At 33.3% G+C, this 27,697-nt stretch overlaps 1 protein-coding gene across 1 annotated transcript in view; it reads right to left on the bottom strand.

The window, feature by feature from the left end:
* Window positions 1–25,923, bottom strand: part of LOC128989480 (uncharacterized) — a 455,521-nt gene extending 429,598 nt beyond the window's left edge. Inside the window, exons 1-2 of the mRNA XM_054411373.1 lie at window positions 25,834–25,923; window positions 21,476–21,834 (exon numbers count right to left, since the gene is read on the bottom strand). Of these exons, the coding sequence (XP_054267348.1) occupies window positions 21,476–21,782 (307 nt within the window). The 5' untranslated portion in view covers window positions 21,783–21,834; window positions 25,834–25,923. The remainder of the gene's footprint in view (window positions 1–21,475; window positions 21,835–25,833) is intronic.
* Between the last annotated feature and the right edge of the window lie 1,774 nt (window positions 25,924–27,697).

Below are 27,697 nucleotides of genomic sequence, written 5' to 3'. Positions count from 1 at the left end.
ACTGTTGCGAAGTGAAGTAAGTGGCATTATCAGATACTAACGTGCGTGGTACTGAAAATAATCCAAAAATTTGATCCAACTTAGCTATTATAGCTTTGCTATTCACTTCCTTCAAAGCGAATGTCCAGGAGAATCGAGTGAATGCATCTAACACAACAAATATATATTTATTTCCTCGAGTCGTGCGTGGAAGTGGGCCTAAAATGTCACAAAATAATGTTTCAAAAGCAGATGTGACTGGTCTCGATACTAACTTTCCTTCATATTTTCTTTGGGCAGGTTTAGACATCATACATATGCGACATTCTTTAATTTTACCCCTAATAATACGCTCCATGTCTGGCCGATAAAAATACTGTTCGATTTTTGCCACCGTCCGTGCGATTCCAAGGTGTCCTCCATTTAATCCATCATGAAAGAATGTATATGCAACGTTTATTAACCTCTCGGGTAAATAAATCTTGTTTCCTCCCTTAGATCCTTTATACATCAATAGTTCGTTCTTCATAACGTAGTTTAATTGATTGGTACCGTCGTTTATACTCTTCATGATCCTCTTGCATTCCTTATCTTGACGTTGATGGTATTTCAGGTCCTTCATAGCCATAGGTATCTCGCTGATAAAGTTCACTCCTCCATGGTGTTGTACAGGGTGTTCTCTGAGCTCGTTAATTAACATATTCAGCTGTTCTACCGGGTTAGGCGCGCTTTCACTGCCATAAGTAACTGTGTTATTTCCAGATACGTTGATTGTGTTACTCTCCGAAGTTTCCTCTGGTAGCTCGTAGAGTCTTGATAGGGCGTCCGCTATAACATTCTCTGTCCCAGGTTTATGAACTACGTTGAATGGAAGTGCTAGTAGTCGTTCTACCCATCTGGAAAGGCGTCCTAATTTGTTCTTAGTGTTTAACACGTAACTTAACGCCTGGTTGTCCGTCACTAAGGTGAAGGGTTGAGGTGATAAGTAGGCGTTCCATTTCTCCATAGCCAATACCGCTGTATACGCTTCCTTCTCGTAGATGGAATAACGCAGTTCGTTCTCGGTGAACGATTTACTATAAAAAGCAATCGGCATCAGATCACCAGACTCATTATACTGTAGGAGAGCCGCTCCGGCACCTGTGGCGCTCGCGTCCGTATGTACTACGAACGGTTTGTTAAAGTCAGCCATAGTTAATATTGGGGGATTTGCTATTTTCTCTTTAAGAGTCTCATAGGCGCTTTGACATTCTTCTGTCCATACGAATTTTGCATTCTTTCGTTTGAGCGCATGGAGAGGTCGACTAATATCGGCATAATTCTCAATATATTTCCGCCAATAACCACACATGCCCGTGAATTGTCTCACTTGCTTTACTGTGCGAGGGACCGGGAAATTCTTGATTGCCACAGTGCGCTCTGGATCTATAGTTATAGAATTATGGCTAATTAAATGGCCCAAAAAACTGATCTCAGTGCAAAAGAATCTGGCTTTGTCCGGGTTAACTGTCAACTTGTTCGCCGCTAAAATACCAGCGACTTCGTGTAGATGTCTTAGATGCTCTTCTTTAGTTTTACTAAAAATTAGAAGGTCGTCACAATATATCAATAGGTGCTTATATTTCAGGTGATAAAATATCTTATCCATGTAGTTACTCAATATGGAACTTCCGACCTTTAGACCAAAACATACTCTGCGAAAACGGAACTTTCCCACCGCACATACAAATGAGGTTAAATCCCTACTCTCCTCATTTAATGGGCACTGTAAAAAAGCCTTATTAAGGTCAAATATGGAAAAATAATTCGCCCCTTGCAGATGCTGATACATGTTTTCAATATCACCCAGTGGATAAGAAATATTCTTTATACGCTGGTTAACTTGAGCGTAATTTACAACGAGACGGTCACGCTTGGTTAAAAATGCAGGACTTTGATAAGGAGACGTGCTATGTTCAATAATTCCTTGTTTTAACCATTCATCAATGATTACCTTCATTTTAGCTACGGCCGGAGGACTTAAGTTATAGGGCCGTATAGAAACTGGAGTGGGGTCAGTGACCTCTAGCTTTATCTCAAGGTCGAGCGCTTCGCCGATTTGATCTGTGAATACCGATGGATATTCGGCAATAAACTTTTCGGTTTCGTCTTGCATTTCTATGCATCCTATTCTTATCGCATTTAATCCTAGATCGATCTGGTCGTCCACATTTAATTCAATTAAATATCCTGGATCAAATTTGAAATGACAGGTCTTACTCTGGAAATCAATACAAAGCCCCTTGTGCTGTAGGAAAGGCATTCCTAAAATTATTTTGTATCGATTTGACTCAATGACTAAAAATTTCTCCCACCATGTAAATTTTCCAATTTTAATCCTTAAGTTGCATGCATTTATTACATTTATAGGAGTTTCATTTGCCGCCATTAAATGACTAGGTATGCTTTGTTTACATTTAATTGCATGTTTACTCTTCAATAATTGCTCGAATAATTCTAAACTTAAAATGTTGTAGGAAGCACCACTATCAATTAATGCTGGGATAGTTACATTTTCATTGATAATCACATTTACACACGGCAAATTTGCTACAGTTCGGCCCTTTGTCGGCATACAATTCTTCCTATTTAAACTATTCCATTGTTTTGTTATTTTCCGGAACTCCTTCCTAAAATCCTTACTATGTTTAGTAAACTCATTATTGTGATTAACAGAGCAATAGGTTTGTTGATTGTTTTTATTGGCGGGAACATTTACCTTAAACTGGTGCTGTGACTTAATGGCAAATTTTCCCGCGTCTACTAGTTTTTTGAACCACGATAGCAATGCCGGGCTAAATGGCCTGGTCTGTTACAAATAAAACATCTCTTTACATCACTTGGTTGGCGACTATGGTAGTTTGAGTGATGGTACACATTTTGCTCATTTACGTGATTTGCAGGCAATCCAACAGGCTGCGAAACAGGCATGGCCGCGGTTAATACCGGTCTCATAGGGACTACGTTGGCGCACGCTTTGTTGCGCAAATAATCATTATAGACCAAATTGTTCATTTGCACCACAATAAGTTTCAATTCATTCATTGTTTCGGGGAATTTATATACAGCTATCTTGTTGCGGGTGTCCGGGTTCAATCCATTTCTAATAGAGTCAAGCAATTGTTTCTCCGTTAGGTTTGCCATAAATACTTGGTTATTTAATTTAATTTCCTCGCAGTACAGTGATAAACTCTCATCGTAGCGTTGGGGACGATGAATATACTCATATTTTAATTGCTCTCCCAAAGCTGCTGGAATAAATGAATTTAATATTTCCCTGCGTGTTTGTATGATACTTTTCCCGCCGTTTTGGCATTCTATTATTGTTCCAATGAGCGGAGAAATAGCGTACCTGCTAATTATTCTAAATATCTGATCTTCGGGTAGGCGCGATTCCTGTTGTAAAATTACTGTCTGTCTCAGAAAGTTTAGTAACGGGGTTATCTCCATACCAGTACAATTCTCTGGAAATTTTGACAAAATTTTTTCCAATGGGTTTGCTAGTTTCTGGAACAAGTCGACCGGTGGCAGCGGTGCAGGAGCGGGACGAACAGGGTCCGCGGGGTGCGGGGGCGTACAGTGACCTTGAGGTGGGACGTGTGCCGTGTCGTGGTTCCCTAATCTCAGCTGATTACTAGGTGAAGAGGTGATAAGCTGCCCGGTTGATACGCCGTTTATTTCCTCATCGGCTGACTCACTCTCGATTAACGATTTATTTAATTCTTCTTGAAAACGTTGGTATTCGTCCGGAGCGATTTTATTCTCGATTTCTGACAGTTTATTACTAAGACTAATCATGGTTTTGTCTAACTCTTCAACGGTTTTGCGGTCGGTTTCTAACAGTATACTTCGTTTTAGCATGTTTGCTCTTAGCTCTAAATGCGCTAGCTTTGCATTTATCTTAGCTAAATTCAGCGCCGTAGGCTCATCAGACTGTCGATCGATTAGTACTTGCAATACGCTTGACGCAATTTGGCAATATTTAATCTCCGCCAAAACAGTCAATTTATTTTCAATGTTTGAAAAATTAGGTGCCTGCCCAATGATTTTACGCAAGGATTTTCTGAGTTCATCTACACTTAATTTATTTAAAACCTCATGTTGACAGTCTAGCTCTCTGCACATTATTTCATAAATCAACTCGCCCTTTTGAAGATAATTGACCTTGTAGTTCGCCATCTTGATAATAGGATAAGTGCTGATAAAGGTGAGGAAAGGAAGGATTTAGTGAACCCTACCTATTAGTTTCAAAATTCGGATCAACACATTAGAATTCTTTAAGCTAATTTAAACCTTTTTGTTTAGCACCTAGCTGTTCGATTTCACCGTTGTTTACTTGAACTATTTAAATTCAGCCTATTTAATAAACCGGTTTAAGATTGTAATGATAAAATACCCTCAAAATCTTATTACAATATACTTATACCAACATGTCCTTTATCATCCCTTTATGAGTATTGTAATTTCAGTTCAACATAATAACTTAATCACACAACACCACACTGGATAGTTCATATAAGTTCAAATGATATTCTCGGAGTAGCCTAAATGACCTCGTTCAATGTCTTGGTTATCTTAAAGCTCAGGAAGTGTAGCAGAGTCGCGCAAATTAATTATATTCCAGGATGGCCAATCGAATATAATTATGGTGTGAATTTAGATCCACTTCCTTTAGCTTGTGGATCAGCCAAGAGGGTCGCCAAGTTGACCCGTGAACAAGGGGAGTCGAATAATAACGACTCAGTGAATTACGGTTCAACAATTTATTAATTTTTAAACCAAATAACCCTTTACACATATGCTAGCCTTAATTGTTATTAGTACCCAAAATTATGAAATGGTACATTACTCAATACAGCAGGGGTGGGCTGGGCCATCTTAAGAATTAGCTGTACAAATTTTGACTCCCGTATTATCACAGGAGCCATGCAAACTTGTCGCCAGCACCCCCACTAGTACAATGATATGATTTTAAAACCCAACGGACAGATAAGCACTGCCGACCTCGGCCACCGCAGGTGGCGCTAAGGGCGGGAAATTCAAATTAAATTTAAAATAGGCTTTAAAATTTCACAACACACTATGTACTGGCATAAACCATAATTCTACAAACAAGAAATTAATATTTGTACCATCATATACAATACTAATCATACAATATCAATTACCAACTATACTTTATACCGTTTCAAAGGTATTATTCTGACTGTTCTTTATTTATACTAGTAGATATAATACCAGAATATGACCCCACTTTCGGCGTTTTAGAGGCACTTTTAGGGCACTTTTTATAGGGGAAAAATGAGAAAAAAATGGAAGAGCTTTTTTTGGCCACTTTTTTTAAAGACCCAGCTCTCGACCTATACACCCCTATATAAATTTTCTACTTTTGTTAATACTAAAAATCACGTCTGGAAATGGTGAGCTTTTTTTGGCCACTTTTTTAAAGACCTGGATCTCGTCCAATACAAGCCTATATAAATGTTCAAACTCCATTAAAATTTCAAATCCACATCCATTCCCATGTATATTTTCAAAATCATGTGAGGTTTGTGCGCGAACTTGGGCACGCTTATGGCTATGTGTAAACTATGCCTGACTCAAATGAATGACTGTGAGTGTAACCTAATGACCCCAATCAAAACCAATTGTCAACATTCTCTGCCTGTCTGGCGCCAGTCTGTCTGGGGCAGGTTTAGACAATTACCAAATATGTTTGATTGATTGACCTCAATTATTCAATTGTTCAATTTCAGTTTGTTCAATTTCCATTGTTAAGTTCTAAATTAATTTAGACAATTTTGTGGTATATAAGGGGGGCATTCTACGGAATCATCACTAACTCTTCCACCTGGATCTTCTTGTTTTGGTAAGTCTTTGACATCTAAGCTAGACTATTGTAATATGTTGTCGCGTGTCGGGTCATGGGATCAATTGGTGACGTAATTGATGCTTGTACTCATAGGCCTACTCTGTATTTCTTTTAACTTAGGAGTGTAGCTAATTTCCTGAGTCCATTTTTCAAAACTTAGCCGAATTGAGTCACTAAGGAACTTGTAAAAAATGTATATAAGTCTATTTTTAAACACTTAGAGTATTTTGAACAGTCACTAAGGAACTTAAAATGTATATAAGTCTATTTTAAAAAACTTAGCCAAATTCACTCATGACTTTCAGTCAAAAGTTTGCACAAGTTATTATTTAAAAACTTAGCCGAATTATACTCACTATATAATTTTGTCGAGTTCCTTTTAACATAGGTAACATAGTCTTCTCTATAACTAACACTCACTCTGTATATATGTAGACTCAGCATTCTGAATTGCTAAAAAGTATTTTTACTTAAGATTTTGGATTTAGTTTTGATTTAAAAAATTGCAATTGCCAAATTTTATTGTATGAAATTGTTTTGAATATTAAAATTTAAAATTCTGATTTAAATTATTATTTCCCATTAATTGAAATTGTCTAAAATGTAATTTCCATCATATAGAAGATGCTAACTTTGTTTTTTAGTTACATGTCAACTGTGTGCTGCTTCTCTATCCAAAAAAATAACTTATTTTGTTATTACTATTTTTAAGTGAGTCAAAATTGTGCACAAGTTATTATTTAAAAACTTAGCCAAACTTCATGCACCGGGGGACTTTGAGTTAAAAGTGTGTACAAGTTATTATTTAAAAACTTAGCCAAATTCACTCACGGGGGGGGGGGGGCTTTGAGTTAAAAGTGTGTACAAGTTATTATTTAAAAACTTAGCCAAATTCACTCACGGGGGGGGACTTTGAGTCAAAAGTGTGCACAAGTTATTATTTAAAAACTTAGCCAAACTTCATGCACCGGGGGACTTTGAGTTAAAAGTGTGTACAAGTTATTATTTAAAAACTTAGCCAAACTTCATGCACCGGGGGACTTTGAGTCAAAAGTGTGCACAAGTTATTATTTAAAAACTTAGCCGAATTATATTCACTATATAATTTTGTCAAGTCTCCTTTAAAATAGGTAACACTCACTCTGTATATATGTAGACTCAGCAATCTGAATTGCTAAAAAGTATTTTTTATTTAAGTTTTTGGATTTAGTTTTGTTTTAGAAAATTACAATTGCTAAATCTTATTGTATGGAATTGTTTTGAATATTAAAATATAAAATTCTAATTCAAATTATTATTTCTCATTAATTGAAATTGTCAAAATGTAATTTCTACTATATAGAAGATTCCAACCTATTTTTTAATTACATATATAAAAATGAAGACTACATGTCAACATTGTTTTGCATCGCTCTCCAAAAAAAGCAACCTGATTCGCCACTACAAGGTAATACATAAAATGAAGGTGAAACTGTGCAAAGTTTGTGATATAATCTGTGATAATAACATGGCTCTAAAATCTCATATATTACAAACTCATAAGACTTGTAATTTCTGTAAAAGAAATGTTGTTGGTCATTTTAAAAGACATGTAAATTCTTGTAACAAATGTCCATATACAATGATTAAATTTGTTGGTGAATCGATTAAAACTGAACTTAAAAGTACTCTTCAGTCTTGTCCTCTACCAATAAAATGGACTTTAGTAAGGAGAATCAAATTTATAAAATATACAATAGATCAAAATGGAAAATTAGTTAATGAGAAAGAATGTATTGCAGATTTTAGAAGCCTTACTACCTTAACCATTGAGAAGAGAGATTTAAAGCCTCAAATTGAAAATGCCCTTTTAAAGATTGACGCTTCCATACACAAATATCAAGCCGAAGGCAGTGGATGGATTTATGACCATACTAAATATTGGCAGTTGCACGTTTACAAGTATAAGCCCCTAACTCCAAAGTCATACATTCCCACACCAAAAAGTATTAAATTGACAAAAGCAGTTTTAAATATAAAGAATGTTGATAATAAATGCTTCCTTTGGTCAATTTTAGCAGCTTTACATCCAAGGAATGCTAAACATGCTAATAGAGTCTCTAACTATGCACCCTACGTAGGTAAGTTGAACATGACAAATATAAAATATCCCGTAAAAATATCTGACATAGATCAATTTGAAAGAAAGAATAATATAAGTGTTAATGTATTTGGAGTTGAAGACCAAAAATTTATATATCCATTAAGAAGAACCAAACTGAATAGTAACACTCATATAGATCTATTATTATTACAACAAGGTCGTAAATCACATTACTGTTTAATTCGTGATTTTAATAGGTTAATGCTACGGTCAACAAAAGATAACAGTAAAAAGCATTTTTGCAAGTTTTGTTTACAACATTTTTACACCAAAGATAAATTGGAGTGTCATATAACATATTGTAAAAACTTTGATGTCCAACGAGTGGAAATGTCTAAACAAGATACATTACAATTTAAAAATTATAAATATCAACTTAAAGCCCCATTTGTAATTTATGCTGATTTTGAGTGCTTTATAAACTCTAACAACCATACTCCATCTGGATTTGCATTTGTCGTAGTAAAAGATTCTAAGATTATTTCTGAAGAGTTATATAGTGGCGAAAATGTTATGGGTGTGTTTTTCGAAAGGTTGTTTGAGACTTATGACTTCATTAAAAATCAAATGGCAATATATATCCCCCTTGTAATGACTCCTGAGCAAGAGGCATCTTTCCAAAACTCAACACATTGTCATATTTGTGAAAAGCCTCTATATTTTGATAGGGTACGGGAACATTGTCATTCAAATGGCCAATACCGTGGAGCTGCCCACAATGATTGCAATTTAAACTATAAAGTAACAAAGAAAATACCAGTATTCTTTCATAACTTAAAAAATTACGATGGACATTTAATTATGCAACACTTGGGAAAGTTTAATCGTAAATTAAATTGCATAGCCAAAGATATGGAAAAGTACATTTCATTCTCTGTTGATGATTTAGTATTTTTAGATTCCTATAACTTTCTGTCCCTTCCATTATACAAATTAGCTTCCAATTTAAATACATTTAGATTCATAGACAATCCACTACTACAACGCAAAGGCGTATTTCCCTATGAATATATGACAGGACCAGATAAGTTTGCAGAGTCTCTACCTCCAATTGAAAAATTTTACAGTACTTTAACTAAAGAACATATCTCTCTCATTGAATATGAACACGCTAAAAATGTCTGGACCCATTTTAATATACATAATTTACAAGAATATCATGATTTATATCTTAAAACAGATGTATTGCTACTGGCTGATGTGTTTGAGACATTTAGAGACCTGTGTTTAAAGGATTACAAACTTGACCCCGTACATATGTATTCACTTCCAGGACTAACATGGGAAGCTTGTCTTAGAATGACTGGTATAAAATTACAATTATTTCAAGATATTGACATGCATTTGTTCATAGAAAGTGCAATCAGAGGAGGAGTCAGTATGATTTCTACACGTTACGCTAAAGCCAATAATAGATATATGGGCAAACATTATGATCCCAATCAAGAAAGTGTGTATTTAATATATTTAGATTGTAACTCGCTATACTCCACAGCTATGTGTGAGACACTACCCGTGGATGGATTTCGTTGGACGAATGAGATAGACTACAAAAACAATCAAAATGATGAGTTTGGATATATCTTAGAAGTTGATTTAAAATACGATAAAAGCTTACATGATTTACATAATGACTATCCATTAGCACCTGAGAAAATGAATGGCAAATTAATACCTAATTTAAATGACAAAACTAAATATATTTTACATTATAAAGCATTACAAAAATATGAGGAATTAGGTTTGGTTGCTACAAAATACTATAGAATTTTAAAATTTAGACAATCAAAATGGCTTGCACCCTATATTAATTTTAATATTGAAAAACGCAAATGTGCTAAAAATGATTTTGAAAAAGACTTTTACAAATTGTTAAATAATAGTCTCTTTGGTCGAACAATTATGAACCAACGCAAGTTTCGTGATATATATCTCAAGGATGAGTCACTATTAACAAAATATGTCACTAATCCAAGGTTTGACTGTAGCAAAAAGTTCGATAACAATTTACATGCTATACATTTAAATAAATTAGTTGTAAAGTTTAATAAGCCGATATATTTGGGAATGACCATTTTGGATATTAGTAAAGTAATAATGTATGATTTCCACTATAATTATATGTCAAAATTTAAGAACAAAAGATTTCTTATGACTGATACAGATTCTTTAATGTATTCTATAGTTACAGAGGACTTTTACAAGGAAATAGAAAGTGACTTGCACTATTTTGATACCTCTGGATATAGTAAAGACCATTTCTTATACTCTGATAAAAATAAAAAAGTCACAGGCAAGTTCAAAGACGAATTAGATGGTCATATTATGTATGAATATTGTGGTTTAAGACCAAAGTTATATTCTTATATTCCTCTAAAATGGTTATATGAAGAAGACAAGCAAGCTTTAGAGGTGAAGAAAGCTAAAGGAGCTGATGGTGCTACAGTTAAACATCTCCTTAGACATCAAAATTATTTGAACTGTCTTGCAACTGGGCAAGATTACTATGAGAATGTGACAAGAATTAAATCTACAAATCATCATCTTCAAACCTTAACCATGAACAAGAAAGTACTATCATTTGACGATGACAAGAGGTTTATTCTAGAAGATGGCATCAATACGCTTGCGCTTGGTCACTATAAAATTGATCAAACATAAATCTATATTTGCCATTATTCTTTGACCTTTCTTTGTCTATTACAAAAAAGCCATATTTAGTTTTATCCCAGCATTGGTGGCAGAGATTTCTAAATTGGTTAAATGAAAAGTCATTACCAACATGATTGTTATATACATGTTTTAAATTTAAATCATCTTGTTTAAATAATATTAGGAAATTTACATTATCACGTAAATGTTTGTGTACTTTGCTGTAAGATTGACACAAGTAAAAACAGTTAATATTTTTATGTCGACCCATTGAAAAAAATTGTGTAATATTTTGACTATTTATGTCATCAAATACAACAACTGACTGTGATTTTACATCATTTGGTGTGATTTCACAGTCAGTAAACGTGTGTAATTTCACTTCATCACACAAACTAAATATTTCAATCATTTTTTTATATTTTTCTTGTTCTAAAGATTTAGATATTAAATATAAGTTTGTAAATTTTAATCCTTCCTTTCTTACAATTAAATTGTAAATTACAACCGTCTTCCCACTTCCACTTGGACCACAAATAACACATCGAATATTGGTAGGAAATAGACCCAACTTCTTTGGTATATTTTCCTTAGTATGTACTATTTTAAATTTATGTTTTTGTTGAATAAAAGACATTTTTTATATAATAAAAATGGTGAAAAATGATAATAAGAAAACATGTAAAAAAGGCAAAGGTTTATTCTTAAAGCCTTACAGGGGTCGAGGGCTATTGAATACTCTTATAAATAATCTTCCATTTCCACTTCACATACCATCATATCGGTACTGTGGACCTGGAACGAATATACGTCAAAATCTAGCCAAAAATGTACCTCCAAAAAATAAGTTAGACTCTTATTGTAAAGAGCATGACATATTCTACATGAATAATCCCGATACCGCTGCTCAGAACAAAGCAGACATGAGATTAGCAGACTTAGCTTGGACTAGAGTAACGGCGAATGACGCAAATCTTGCTGAAAGAGCTGCAGCTTATGCGGTGACAAATTTGATGAAGGCAAAAGCAAATATGGGAATGGGATTAAAATTTAATAAAAAAGATGGACAACTACCAGCTGTTAGAGGCCGCAAAAGACGTGCCTCACTTCCGGGGGGTGTACCTAAAAAACGAGCTAAAAAATCTAACACCAAAAGTAAAAGAGTGCGGAATAGTTAATTTAGACAGTTCATCTGGCACACATTGGACAGCATATCGTAAAAATAAAGATATTGTAATTTATTTTGACCCATTTGGAATCCAACCTCCAAAAGAAGTAATTAAATATTTTGAGGGACATAAAATATTCTATACAACCGATCAAATACAAGATTTAAATAGTTCTATTTGTGGAATTTTATGTTTATCATTCATAAAAAATTTTTGTTTATAAAAATGGATTCATTTACTATAACATTTTCGGGTACAGAGCCAGAGCTAAAGTCAGTGTTCTTTCCTCCCATAGAATTAAATGATGATTATGTAATTGGATTAGTTGATTTTCAAAGTTATAATTCTATATTTAATGTGAAAAAACCTCTAAATACTTTAACATATTACAAAGTAGAGAAAAAAACATTACCAAAGGGAGAGATCTTAGTTGATGATTTAAACCAGTTATTAGATGGTAAACTTAAAGTTATAATACATAAAAATGGAGAAGCATTAATTAATACTAAAGTCAAACTTTTATTCAAAGGGCTTATTCCAAAATTAAATAAACTTAAAGGCAACAAATTAACCATTGGAGAAGGTGATGATGTTTTCTATTATGACCACAAAGCTCCAGTTACAATAGAAATTTCTGAAGGAACATATGAGGTGGTTGAGCTTGCAAAGGAAATTCAAAAGCAAATCCCAGACTTTTTCCTTACAGCTAATAATAAAACTATGAAAGCGACATTACTTTCTAGCCACGTGTTTGATTTTACAAAACCATGTTTAGGGTCTGTTTTATTGGGATTTAAAGGTGTTTCTACTCCTGGTGTACAGTTTGAATCTACAAATAAAATAAACATTAATAATGTAAATGTGATTAGAGTAAAATGTAATATTGCAAACGGGTCCTATTTAAATGGAAACAAATCACACACCATACATAGCTTTTATCCAGAAGCTCCTCCTGGCTACAAAATTATTGAAGTTCCAAGAAATATTATATATTTTCCTGTAAATAAGAGAAGTTTAGATGTTGTCAGTATTACATTTGCCGATCAGCATGACAAGACAATTGACTTTAATGGAGAAGAAACTACAATTACTTGTCATATAAAAAAGATATGAGAATTTATAAGAATTTATCTATAAGTATACAAAATGCTAGGTTCCTACGATCAATAGGACTAAAGTTAAAATTTTCTATTAATAAAAATGGAAGATTTTCTAGACGTTACAGGGAAATCCCAATTCGACGATAGTGTGGTTAAAATTACAAATCACTCCTATGTTCCCCATAACACTTTAGCAATAAATAATTCTGATGAAATTCGAATATGTATTAATAATCAAGATTTGCTAACTCTCCCATGTAGGAGTTATCTGTATATTAAGGGAGAAATTGAAAATCATGATAAAGGTCATTTTATAAATAATGCATTTGCATTCTTATTTGATGAAATTAGATATGAAGTCGCAGGTAAAGAAATAGACATTGTAAGAAACCCAGGAATTTCTAGTCTTATGAAAATATTGAGCTCTTACAATAAAACAACTAAATTGTCAAATGTGGCATTTGATTCTGACACGAATTTAAAAGAGTTCCATAAAAGTGGCAAGTTTAGTACTTGTTTGCCATTAGAACTGTTAATGGGTGTATTTGAGGATTTTAATAAGGTATTAGTAAATGTCAAACAAGAATTGGTGTTGAAAAGATCCAAAAATGATTTGAATTGTATATTAACAACCACTAGTGCTCCAGCCAGTGGTACTGCTGATGCAATTCCCAAAATTATACTTAACTCAATTCAATGGGTGATGCCACATGTAATACCATCAGATGGGGAGAAGTTACAATTACAAAAGATGTTATTGCAAAATAAAAATTTGCAAATTGCATTTAGAAGCTTAGAGTTGCATGAACTTCCATCATATCCCAATACTACAAGACATACATGGTCAGTAAAGACATCTTCAAGTTTGGAGAAGCCTAGGTATATTATATTTGGTTTCCAAACAGCTAGGGATAATAGTGCACGAAAAAGAACTGATGAATTTGATCACTGTAAGTTAAAAAATCTCAAAGTATTTCTAAACTCTGAATATTATCCTTATAGTGATTTAAATCTCGACTTTGAAAATGGAGATGTCTCTAAAGCTTATGAGATGTTTATGAGGTTTAGAGAGACTTACTATAATACTATCCCAGATCCTATGATTAGTAGGGCTGAGTTTATGAAGAAATATCCACTAATTGTAATAGACTGTTCTAGACAGAACGAAACAGTGAAGGAAGGAATTGTTGATATTAAATTAGAGATTGAAACTGCAGAAAATGTACCAGCAAATACATCTGCATATTGTTTAATAATACATGATAAAGTGTTTGAGTACAATCCTTTGTCAAATGAGATAAATAAAATGTAAATAAAAGATGAAAAACATTCAACAAGAATTGGTTGACTCTGCAAATCAAATACGAGAGAAATATAGAGCTTTAAAACGTGGCAAGTTTCTAGAGGCTGAAGAGAGGTTTCAAACATTCCAACCTTTAATAGAGCCATTACAAGAATTAAAAAAAATCGCCAAAACAGAGAGGCCTCGAATGGAGATTCTCCCAATGACTCCATCTAGAATACCAATAATACCAAGATTACAACCATTACAGCAATCCACCCCACAGAAATTAGATTTTGGTCTTTTAGCATCAGACTATTTAGGAAATTACCTCAGTAAAAGTAGTATGACAGACACTACATATGGTATTAGACGAGAAGCAAATAAATTTTTTATTGGAAATAAGGAAGTTGACATTGCCAATGATGATGTTACAATTGCAAATAAAACCTACAAGGGGACAAAAGGTTTGTGGCAATTGTTAACTTTAAAAGAACCTGAGGATTATACTCCGGCTGATTTGCAAAATTATAAAGAAATTTTGGAAGCTACAAATGGACATTTAAAGAGTTACAAAGATGGTGCACCAATTTCAAGTAATAGACATACTAAATATCTTAATATAATTAAACCTCTATTTAAGTCTGTTGGTGAAGGTTTGAGACAAGTGACTGGTAATAAAATAGACTATATTTATTGGGATGATCCTAATGAGCTTGTAGATAGGTTAAGACTTCTTTGGCTAAGTCGCCAAGCCGGTAACTCAGGAGTGGATAACGAAATAGATTCCATTATTGAGGAATTGAGAGAAAGTGGAATTATTTACTAAATAAAAATATGTTTATAGATAAATTTTATCGTTTATATAATCCATATAATAAGCCTGCAGAACCCAGGGCTAGTAGTGAACCTACTTTAAATTTACAAGACGATAGTTGGAATGGTTTAAACCGTAAAATTGGTAACGTTAAAGATGGGGAGTTTGTAGATGATGTATCAACTTTGGGACAGACATTAACTAGAAAAGGTGATGTCTTCTTACAAGGTAGAACTAAATATGAGTTTTTAGAATCTAAGAATAAAAATTGGAATGCTAAAAAACAGAAAATTACTAATGTGGAAAAGGGTGAAAGTTTAGATGATGTGCCCACTTTACAACAGACTTTAATACGAACAGATGGTGGTACATTTGTACAAGACAATAATAATTATGAATTTTTAGAATCAGAGAATGGTATTTGGAATGCTAAGAAACGGAAAATTACTAATGTAGAAAAGGGTGAAAGTTTAGATGATGTGCCCACTTTACAACAGACTTTAATACGAAAAGAAGATGGTAAATTTGTACAAGACGATAATAATTATGAATTTTTAGAATCAGAGAATGGTGTTTGGAATGCAAAGAAACAGAAAATTAGTAATTTGATGGAAGGTACAGATAGTAAAGATGCTGTGAATGTTTCACAAGTTCCAAAAATGGAAGCAGGCTATTGGAGTTTTAATAGTAAAAGGTTAGTACGTGTTAAACCTGCCATTGATGACACTGACTGTGTTATAAAAGAACAGACTATAACTTTTGATAAAAAAGAAAAATGTTGGGATGCCAAAAAACAATTTATAAGAAATCTACCAGAGGGGGAACATTTGGATGATATTTGTCTAATGTCACAATCTATGCATTATGATGGATCAAAATTTGTATATGGAGGAAAAAATTTTAATTTGATGGAATATAATCCTGATTTATTAGTTGCTGACCCCACATCTTTGAGTGGATTTAAGTATATAGATAATAGACCATATATACCAGAAAACTATGTATTTAAAAGAATGGAAGATAATCTATTGATTGGGGCTAATGGTGATGTATTTAGAGTTACAGGAAAGGATGATGTTATAAAAAATGAATGAAATTGCATACGAGCTTCATAAGCCTGCAAGAAAGAATTTCATTAGAAGGTCTTTTAAAGTATTGGGTATAAACGAAACCATACAAATAGATTTAGTTGATATGCAAAACTATGCTAGAGAAAATTCTGGCAATAAATATATTTTAACTTTAATAGATACATTTTCTAAAAAAGCTTATGCTGCTCCACTAAAGAATAAGACAGGGTTAGTGGTTACAGAAGCCATTAAAACCATTCTACCAAAGGGGGTTAAAAACATTCAATCTGACAATGGAAAAGAATTTTTTAATCAATATTTTAGCAAACTAATGAAAAAATTAAATATTAATCACTATCACACATTTTCTACAACTAAGGCTGCAATTGTGGAGAGGTTTCAGAGAACTTTAAAGAATTGGTTATATAGAGAATTTAGTGCTCAGGGGAGTTATAAATGGTTGGATTTACTTCCAAAGTTAATTCGAAAATATAATAATAAAGTGCATAGATCTATAGGAATGAAGCCTAACCAAGTGAATGTTAAGAATAGTAAATATGTGCATGAGAGGTTGACTTCTAAAGTAGTGCAAGTTAAAAAGCCAAGATATAAGGTAGGTGATAGCGTAAGGATTTCCAAGTATAAACATGTTTTTAGTAAAGGTTATACTCCAAATTGGACAGGGGAACTATTTACAATAGCAGAAGTTAAGAATACAAAGCCTGTGACTTATATCTTGAAAGATGAAAATGGCAATATAATCAGGGGAGGCTTCTATACAGAGGAGTTGTTAAAGACCAAGTATAAGGACATGTATTTGGTAGAGAAGGTAATTAGGAGAAAGGGTGATTCGTTGTATGTCAAATGGCTTGGGTTCCCAAGTAGCCAGAACTCATGGATTTCCACTAAGGATGTCCAAGGGAGCACATCATGAGCCGGGAGCATGCCCGAGTTCACGCACAAACCTCACATGATTTTGAAAATATACATGGGAATGGATGTGGATTTGAAATTTTAATGGAGTTTGAACATTTATATAGGCTTGTATTAGACGAGATCCAGGTCTTTAAAAAAGTGGCCAAAAAAAGCTCACCATTTCCAGACGTGATTTTTAGTATTAACAAAAGTAGAAAATTTATATAGGGGTGTATAGGTCGAGAGCTGGGTCTTTAAAAAAAGTGGCCAAAAAAAGCTCTTCCATTTTTTTCTCATTTTTCCCCTATAAAAAGTGCCCTAAAAGTGCCTCTAAAACGCCGAAAGTGGGGTCATATTCTGGTATTATATCTACTTATACTGTATAAACAATAAACATGTTACGACTCTTTTGTTTCATCTTCTTAGAAATTTTGATGTCATGGTGCTATGACAATGACGCATTTTACATTTACGAAATTTGATATACATTTAATGGCAAAACTGGATTTTTCATGGCTTAACCACTGGTCTATAAACTTGTTTTTTAAGCATAATTTAGTTATACTGTAAGTATAAAGGTTTTGAGTAGAGACGAGACTCCTTTCGGCTTTCTTATCGTTTTAAACGTAAAAATAACCAAAACCATGATTCTAGACAAAGCTGAAACCAAACTGTAATTCTATTTATAGATTAGTGTATACAAATAATGGATCTACATTGAATGTAATACATCAAATGTACGCAAGAAGGAAACAAATACAATAATTGTATTGAAACATGAGTTTGAATAAACGTAATTTTCCTCGTGATACACACAGTCTAGGTCCCTTGATTGGACGACTGTTTCTAGGTCACCTAACCTTATTTGGTTTTAAACATTTCGCTGTTATTTTATTATGGATTGCTTTTTGATTCATTTATTTTAAATAGAGAAAATATTTGGAATTACAATTATAATGAAGAACAATCTAATTAATTATCTTGATATTTTTAGACAAAAACCGGTCCAATCATATTGAATAAAAAAAATAAATAAACTATTCTCTATCGTAGTAACCGTTGGGACTCATATTCAAATGTAAAACCATTTTTGTTGTTATTCGTTGTACTACCTAGAAATTTATAATCTATATATACTTATTTAATACGCAAGCAGATTTTTTGTGACAATTACTCCTCCGAAACTACTGAACCGATTGTCATGTTTTTGGTTTCATTGGAAAGGGCGTAACGTGAAGTTGTGCAGGAAACTTTCTTTTTAGGGAAATACTGAGAGAGTGAGGCCCTGGAGCCCTTTAAAGTTTCGTATTTCTCCATAAGATTAACATTGGAAACAAAAATTGTTATAAAACTCCAGCTGTTGTCAGAAATCAAAAGTGAGAAGAAGTGCATGTTAATAATTGTAAACAGTGAATAAGTTTGCTAATTTAACAGTTTGCTACAAACATTTGCTAACTTGGTTGAAATTTGTTTTAAAACAACGCCTTAATACTTAGCAATTGCTCGAATTCGAGCAACAGGGACACTAGTATACTTTAATATACGTCATACTTTCCTTAGTAATACGTTTTACATTGGTCAAATGTATCATTACATCCAAACTCAAAACGTATTTCGCCTAATTATTTCTCGGTGGAATAATGGGTTATCTCACAGCCACCTCTAATACTATGTATAATGTATTAGAGGTGGCAATGGTTATCTACATACGAAAAAGTAAATGGTGCTTTACACTCATTGTAGTAACCCCGAAACAAACGCATATAAACAAATAAACTAAAAGTATTATTTATGTGTGGTGTGTTAAATGTATGTGTCGTGTAAACCAACAAAGAAGCTATACAAGCGGATTTGTTGTTTAATCCTTGACTCTGTGTTTAAAAAATGGCAACTCGCCGAAACATATAAAACTTTGACGAAAGTTACAATCATGAGGAACCGATGACAAGTAATGTGAAACCAATTATAGTAAAAATTGTGTGTGGTTGAATTAAGTAAAAATCAGCATTTTATCAAAACTTTATGATCTAATTTTTACTTATCAGTTTTGCTTACTATCTTATCTGTATATTTCAATTTCGTATAAAAAATGATTTATATGTTGTAGGAAAATGTTAAATACTTTGTCATCCGACTTGGTGTATCTCGGCGTTTGTAACCAGAATCCGTTCATAATTAGACACTGCTTCATTGATGTTATACTGACACTAAAAAGTGATTAAATATAAAATGTAATTTCGTTGTATTTATTTTTCATCATTTACTCAATTCCCTCTAGGATTTTTTTCTCGATAAATTAAAACGAGCCATTTTAGAGAACAGTTTGGTTAAAGATTTTTATGTCAAAACATACTTTTATGCAGCCTATATTTATTGCATAATTTGTTCTTTTTTTGTTTTAAAATTTTAAAAAATTCTTCATAAATTTGTCAGACAGTCGTTCCCGTTGTTATAGCCCTACCTCTGACATTATGCACAAATTCGATCGATCTTATTATGAAAATAAAAGAGGACACAAGAAAGCTGTAACAAAAGCTTAAAACAACGATTCCGTAATGTTAACAATTTAAAGTTTTATGTTCTTTTAGGAATTACTACTTTACACTTGAGTGCATAGGAAAAGAAGAAAAACATTTTTACTAAGCGTTCCAGCTACAAAGGAAGCAGCAATTCTTGCTTTTGTAAATTTGCTGCTTTCAAATGCGTAACAAAAGAAAAACATTTGTAGACGATTTTATGAAAGTTATGTACTGGCTATGACAAAGTTTTTATTTGGTTTATTTCACCCACAATATGTTAAATAACAGTAAATAAATTGCACACTCCAAGTAAGTCACTATAACAAACGCTAGTTTAGTAAAATACACAAATATTTTAAAATAGGAATAACACAACTTTTTTAAGTGGAACAAATATGTGAAAAACAATCGAAATATATTTAAAAGCATTATTATTGGTATGAAATGCATCTTAAGGATGATCACTGATCAAATAATTGAAACATACAACAACTGTAGTTTGTACTCAATGGGTCACTAATTAGTTTGAACATATTCGAACCAAACAGCTCTTGACTCACATATTGTTGAAATATCACAAGAGGGTTAAGTGAAGTATTGATTACAATTCAATTAAGTTATTTGTATTGCTTGTTAAACGACTTCAACATGAATATTTTTGACAACTTTTCCCCATCTAATAAATTAAGAACACTTTAAACATATGAGATAAATATTCTGTTTCAAAATGCTGCCTTAATCTATCTAATTATAAACTGGTTATACTCCTTGATGGATGTATCCTCATACATATGTCAGTTCAAGACAGATTAAAGAAATTAAAGAATTGCTGTTACTGGACGTACTGCACATGCATTTGATGATTTCTTCTCTTTTTCATAGATGATCTGGACCAAAAATTATCACGACCGAAACCATAAATTTGTAAAACAATCGCTTTTTTTTAATAAAAACTAAAAAGTAAAAATTGAGAGAACTTGATAGAAAATAGATTCATAGGATACATAAACAATACCGCATAAAACTATTGGTCAAGAGAAGTATTACATTTGTAGTTTTCAAGTCTACATGCAACTGGACATGCCCTATATTCACTAACATTTATGGCTGTGTGATTTATTTTACAATACAGTGGGTATAAGCTGCCCTATTTCAAGCAAGATCTTCCCACGAACGGCAATCCTTGCATCTCTCGGACTCAAAACATTTTTAACTGGACAATAATGTTTATTCAATTTATGTTATGTTTCTAGGATTGTCTTATTTAACATTTTATTTACTTTATAAAGTACCTACCTTACCTCTTTTTCAATTATTTATATTCAAGCTTTTTTAGTCCAACTTAAAAAAATTATCAAACTATACAGATGGATCTTCTGTTACTGTAACCTACGTTTTACCTTAAGCTTTTACCTAGTTTCCTCTTGGTATTTAACCTTAAAAGTTTGTGATGACAAGATATATATTTTATGCTTTATTACACGATTATTTTACATTACATTTGCTATGTTAAAAGTATTAGATTACACCTTCCTTACTGTACCGGTGCCAAGTCAATCTTATTTTACAACTCATTCATGTTTTTCCAATAAACACTGCATTTTCCATTAATACTTTTTTCGACTTTGAACTGACGAAAACACTGACCATCTTGTCTTATGAGTGACATCAATCTATATCATTGAACAGTTGAACTGTACCCATCCCCGACTGCTGCAACTCATACTAATGTCAACTACTGTTTTCAACAGTTCAACTCCAGATCATCTCACTTCACCCACAACAACCCACTTTGGCCTTCGACTTTTTCACCTGTACAATTATATGGACCCCTTAGTCTGTCAAACTTATAACATTGGTTATATCACGACTGTGCCACTTACCCTTACATTATTTCTTAACTACCACAATTCTCTACCTTCTTTCCGTCTGTATCCGTGAACCTCACAAAACGTCCGCGGGGTCCTGGGGGCGGGCGGGGGCGGAGGAGGTGCCGAAGACATCTGAGCTCTCTCCACAGTGAAAATAGGCGCCGCGGCTGCGTCATGGGGTTCCCCAGGAGGTTTAGCGTTCTCCTGCAGCCACCTCGCCTCCTCGCGCCGACACTTTGCGCAGCGTCGCACTTCTGCGCGCATGCGTAATAGCCAGACCATGCCGAACAGCGCCATGTGGGGGTCGGGCATGGTTAGCACCTGGGGGGCTGGCGCATCTGCATGCCCGCACATTACCGCATACACACGGCGTCACACTACACCAGTACACTTATCCAACACGTCACTGAAAAATACACTTAGGTGAGCAACTTATCAACCACCCAGGAGATTTGGAGAGGGAGTGATGGTTATGGTAAAGATGGAAAACATTATTGATGAGATAAGACTGCAAAGTACTCTTCAGGTAAACGAGACACCTTTTATCTACAGCCTGAACCAAAAGATAGTCAAGTCAGAAGAAAGTGGTGTTAAGGATGTATAGGGTTTAACGGATTCAGGAGTATGTTAAATCATATAGATCCTGCTGATTCATGTTAATTTCATTCCAGCTGAATATCTGTAAGTTTATGATCGTCACATGTATCCTCTAGTAGGACAACCAAAAAGTAAAGTCGTGAAGTCCATCGTGCTATAGACAACCGACTCGCCATCAAAGAAAGTTAGTCAATATTAGCACACTAAAACGTAACTGATATGAAAAACACATTGAATATGCTTTATATAAGTATGAGAAGTTAACTCAAACAAATTAATGACAATGGTTGTAATTAATAGATTTTATTTATTTAGGTGTGCGTTTTTTTCACTTAGCTACCCGTTGTACTTAATTGTTCTGAATTATGGTTTAGAGGAAGGGAAGTACCTTTTTACCTTTATTGTTGACACGCAGACGGATAAATGGAATTAATTTATAGATGTTAAAGAATGTATCCAATATATCAGCTGTTTAAAGTTTTTATACTAATGTAATATATTGAACGAGCAACTACACGTCATTTTCATTTAACAAGGGATTTTGTCAAAGGAAAGGGAAATTTGTATACATTCATTGAACAACGAAATCCCAATTACATCGTTTTATGACAAAAGTAATATTTTCAACACAATTACTTGTAAAGTCGTTTCACCGATAACATTTAAAATCTGATAGAATCACTGAAACGTACAATTATATCTTTCTAAACCGATTATAAAATGTGTGAGCAAAATGTGACGTTCAAAGAGAATTGTTTACTTGATTGTTTTGTTGGATTTACTTCACAAAATCACAAAGTAATAAAAACTCACGGATCCATCAAACTGTCACTTATGAGTTGCTTTTAAATGTCGAATTAGCTTATTGTTATCGTCTCTTTTACTACATGATGATAGGATTATTATTTCTGAACAAACATGACAACACAATCATCTTAATGTATTCTAAAATTATTTTAATATTTTAAAGTGGTACAAAATAATATTTTTCTTAAATGCCAGGGAACATTATGGAAATGCTAATTCTGTACTGAATGTTTTATAGAGTAAAATTTAAAGTTAATTAAAGATGAAAGAATTTGTGGAACTACCTCCCTACTTCCCAAGCCGTAGCACGTCAAGTAGAGTTATTTCTAAAGCTAACCTATTTTAGCGAATACAACAAAACACGAAATTTACGCTGACTTCTGAAATTATTATTGCTACATGTAAGCAATTCCAATAGTTTGTTCTATGTTCTCAAACAAGTGGTCCGGTAATTATATGACGTCATTAACACATAATGTTTGAACAATTGAGATTGGTGTTTGGCCTACTTGTGTGTGCGTCACGGTTAGAAGTAGGTCATTGCAGAGTGACTTAGTGAAGATTTAGCTGGTTTTATTCATTTTGAAACGACTATGTTGTGTTCCTGTCTACCTGCATTATATATTAGTGTAAAAATGTATGTGGTTTACTATCCTAGCTTTCAAACACGAACTCAACAGGTAGTTTTAGGTCAATGGTTTTAGTTTGGTTTCTAACCTATTGGTTAGCGTCAGACACCTAATAATGAGACGTACGATTTAAATCCCCGACAAATTCAAAATTATTAAAGAATTTTTATTTTATTTCGATTAATAAATTTTGGCTGGACTCAAACCAGCTAGTTTTTTTCCATAACTTCTGCAAAATTTGCTCTTAAACGCTTTGCATTCTCTAAAAATAAATGTTATTGGTGTGGATGTTTTAAGTGTGTGAATATTTTCGATTAACGTAATTGCAAATTCATACATTTTTCTCATCGATTATAGAATCAATAGACTTTATATCGATCTGAAATGTATATACAGTATATATGTATATATATTTTGTGAAAATAACTGTAAGCCTTTTTTAGGTCAGAGACCATTTCTATGTCAATTAATGCTATAGCTTTGAAAACAAAAGATCTTCCTAATTAACCTACTTGAAATTTTGAAACCCCCACGCACACAAAATTGATGGACCAAAGACGCTCGAAGATGTTCCGCTTATCTTCAGAGGTAAGCCTTAAGTCAGTGATAAGAGTCTTCCACTATAACCTCTGAACGGAACAAAACCAAAAATGAAGTTCTCTCGTTGTGTACGCTGTTTCTGACATGGCTTTGAAGTGATATTGCGCGACCAACCTTAGGGGGGGGGGGTTTGGTTTTGTAGGAAATCACTTAATCTCCCGAACAAAATTGAAAACTTTTTTTAATAATACGCTTTTGTAATGATAATGATGGCGTATGTATGTCTCAGATTTACTTGAGCTTAAACGTATGATTATTCATTAAATTAGTTTGTTTAAGTGTGTAGTAATTTTTTTTTGTTTTAGTATTACAGTATCACTCACTGTTTAGGTGTTTGGAAAACATAATGGATGAAATGATGAAATACGTTTGCAAAAACATTGGTTAATTATTACGGATACATTTTACACGATGGTAAATGCACATAAAAGATGTTACAATGGTGTCTCTATACTGTTGATGGCATTAATGTTAGAAACGGATGGCAATTGTGAAATATTCTAAACTAATCCACCTTGAACCAAAACTTTACAAGTGTAAATATATCGAGTAGCATTGCAATAAACAGTTACGTCATTATCTATATCCATATAGGACACATAAAATGTGTATCAGCAAGTTCTTAAGATTTCGTTTCGATGATTATGTCTAATATTTGTTAAAAATCACTTTCCCACTTTAATTGTAATAAAAAAAAATAACAGTTAGAAGTTTCCCCTTCACAGCTATGCAAATATTTGCAGATTCCAATAAAAGAATCTATCTACAAACTAAAATTCAAAACAACTCGTAAGTTACTTTTCAATACTAGTTTCCATTTGCCAATGTTGACAATTCATTTCTGAAAAAAACACAACCCTGTGATAACTTCAACACAAAGGAACAAATTAAGACTTTGATTCATTGTGAGACCAAACCGTTCGGAATTCTCAATAAAAACTTAAATTTCCACTAAGAAACTCAATTCAAATCCCGGTAAGTCTAAGTGGAAACGCCTTTGAAAGAGCAGCTTTTGATTTCATCGCAATAAGCAGAAATTTGTAATCAACGCATATCGGCTTAAGATATTTATACAGTAAGTAAGTGTCTTTATAAAATTATTGTAGGTGTTAACAATATATATTTGAGAGCGTGAGGTGCAGGAAATACAAATTTTACATTTTAAATGTATAATAGTAAACACTTATCGTCCTCATATAAACTTCAATACATGTATTGCACGAGGCATTTATGATCAATAGGATCTTTGACCGATTATTGGATTGAATATATTTCCAGTAACCTAACCCTATATGCACTGTATCTAACTAATTTGTGAAAAACAAAACCAAATAAGGTCTAAATGGGCCTCTTAAACACAATTCGGTATTAAAAACAAAACTAAGCCAAAATTAACCATACAAAAATATACAAGTAGAAAAATATTTGAAATTTGGCTACTCTACTATACACAAATTTCCTACAGATTTTAAAGGTGTTCTTAAACGATTCTCATCTTTCTTAAAAACGAAAATTTTTCCCATTTTAAAACAAAATTTTCATAAAACTCATTACTATAAAATATGTAAATCATAATGATTTTTTTAACCACCCCTAAGTGGACTTATACAACATGATGAACTGTAGTTGATGCAACCGGAGACTAACGAGATCTAGGAACAAGGGAGTCAGCCAGCTGTGTACTCTGGGGGGGGGGGGGTAATAACGGGGGGAGGGGTGGTTGATTCAGAGCTAGGACACCACACAATGAACACAATACACAATACACTCACACAACACTTGCCACAGTACACTGCCAGAGGGCATGATCCTGGTAACTTTACACCCTAAAAGCCACCACCCTCGCGATCGAGGTATACTCACATAAATATTTAGTTTTTGGTAAAATAATTTGTATTAATAACACTATTTCGAGTATTAATTAGTTAACTACATTTTTCAAAACATATGTTTCTAAATACCGCAGGGATACTTATTTTTTTACAGTAATAGAAAAGTAATTTTTTTTATTCAACAAAATATTGTTTACATTTTTTATCTTGTTCACGAGAATCCTTTAACCCTGACACGAGGAGGGTGGCTCACAGGGTGCGATATGTTACATACACACTGAACTCGCGACGTCCGGGGTAACAGCGGCGGGGTGTGCCGTAAGACTGGCCACAGAGCCGGGACAACCTTCCCGCGCAAACGCGACCCCCTTCCCTCCAAAAACACCCCACACAGTACTGAAGAGGTGGGTCAAGTGCAATTAAACATGCATAATATGTAAGTATTGAGGATTATTTTAGGAATAACAATAAGTATGTATAATATTCAGTTAGTTTACGTTATACTGTTTGCATTAGTGAAAACAATTATAATGTTATGTGTTGGGTTAAAATAGTCTAATACATGACAAATATTAGGAAGAATGTACAAACATGTATGGCTAATGAATATATTTTACAACAGAAAACTAATGTTATAATATAGTCAGTATTGGAGTAATATATACAGCAGGAAGTGGGTTTTACAAGTTACAATAAGTTTTAACTATTAAGGGGCGCGTCACTGGTGATTAGAGCGCTCGACTTGTATGCAGCTTTTAAATTCTACAAATCACCAGTAGATTCTAGCTATGTGAAAATAGCCTAATCGGAATGACCGAAGACTCAATAGAAAATATAAATTCCTAATTTCTTAAAATACGCACCAAGGGGAAGTCCCCATCTAAATTAATAACGATAATAGAAAAGAGAGGAGATCTTTCTCTTGAATAAACTCCTTTAAAAATCTAAAGACGAAGCACTGATTATTAAAATATTACAAATAGGCATGACATTTAAAATACATGAAAAGAAACTACAGTATGTAAAAAAATTTTGGTTTATAGATAATTTACAATTTATAACTCATCACATGTTCATACATGTACATCATGTAACTGCGTAACTTAAATGAAATTTCTTTTTTTCAATTAATCTAGTAGCTTATACGCATTTAATAAACTTTTTATGTAAAAAATAACTTTACAGCTAAACCCAATCTAAAAAACTGTTAAGCCATAAATGAAAGTGTTATAAACAACTTGTAAAATACCAAATCCGTATTGATAGAAATATTGTTGAGCTGAGAAGGAATACAATCCAATATTGACCGGAGGGAAGCAAACTGTGGCAAATAAGAGAAATACAAATACACTGGTTTGTGTGTTTGCTTTCCACTCAATACGGAACAAATGTTAAACAAATTGCGCAAATTTTAAAACAAACAACTGAACCCGGTGTTTACTGGATTCTGGCAAAACCACATTCGCTGATAATGCGGTTAGCGGTGTGTCTAATGATGCGATGATCCGTGTCGAATTTGTGACTTTACTAGGTTTGTTAACTAGGATAGGGAAATGTAGTTTCAAAACATATAGTAGGATAGTCATAAACAAAGTTCTCAGAATAAAATGTATATTTCATCCATCTTCGGCCTCTTCAAGTAGGTCTACAGTGACTATTTTGACACGATGAAAAACACGATTAAAAGTTTGATTATAATAAAGTTATATGTATAATAAGAAGAATTTACTTAGAACAATGATCTCCGCACATAGTTTACAATTAACTAAGGTAATCTTACAGCCGATACGATCGATTTCAGCTA

The sequence above is a fragment of the Macrosteles quadrilineatus genome, unplaced genomic scaffold, assembly GCF_028750875.1.
Source record: "Macrosteles quadrilineatus isolate MER2022 unplaced genomic scaffold, UCM_ALF_1.0 Scaffold_3__2_contigs__length_128488019, whole genome shotgun sequence".
Taxonomy (NCBI): Eukaryota; Metazoa; Arthropoda; class Insecta; order Hemiptera; family Cicadellidae; genus Macrosteles; species Macrosteles quadrilineatus.
Note: the sequence above shows the minus strand (reverse complement) of the source record. Positions and strands in the feature narration are given on the sequence as shown.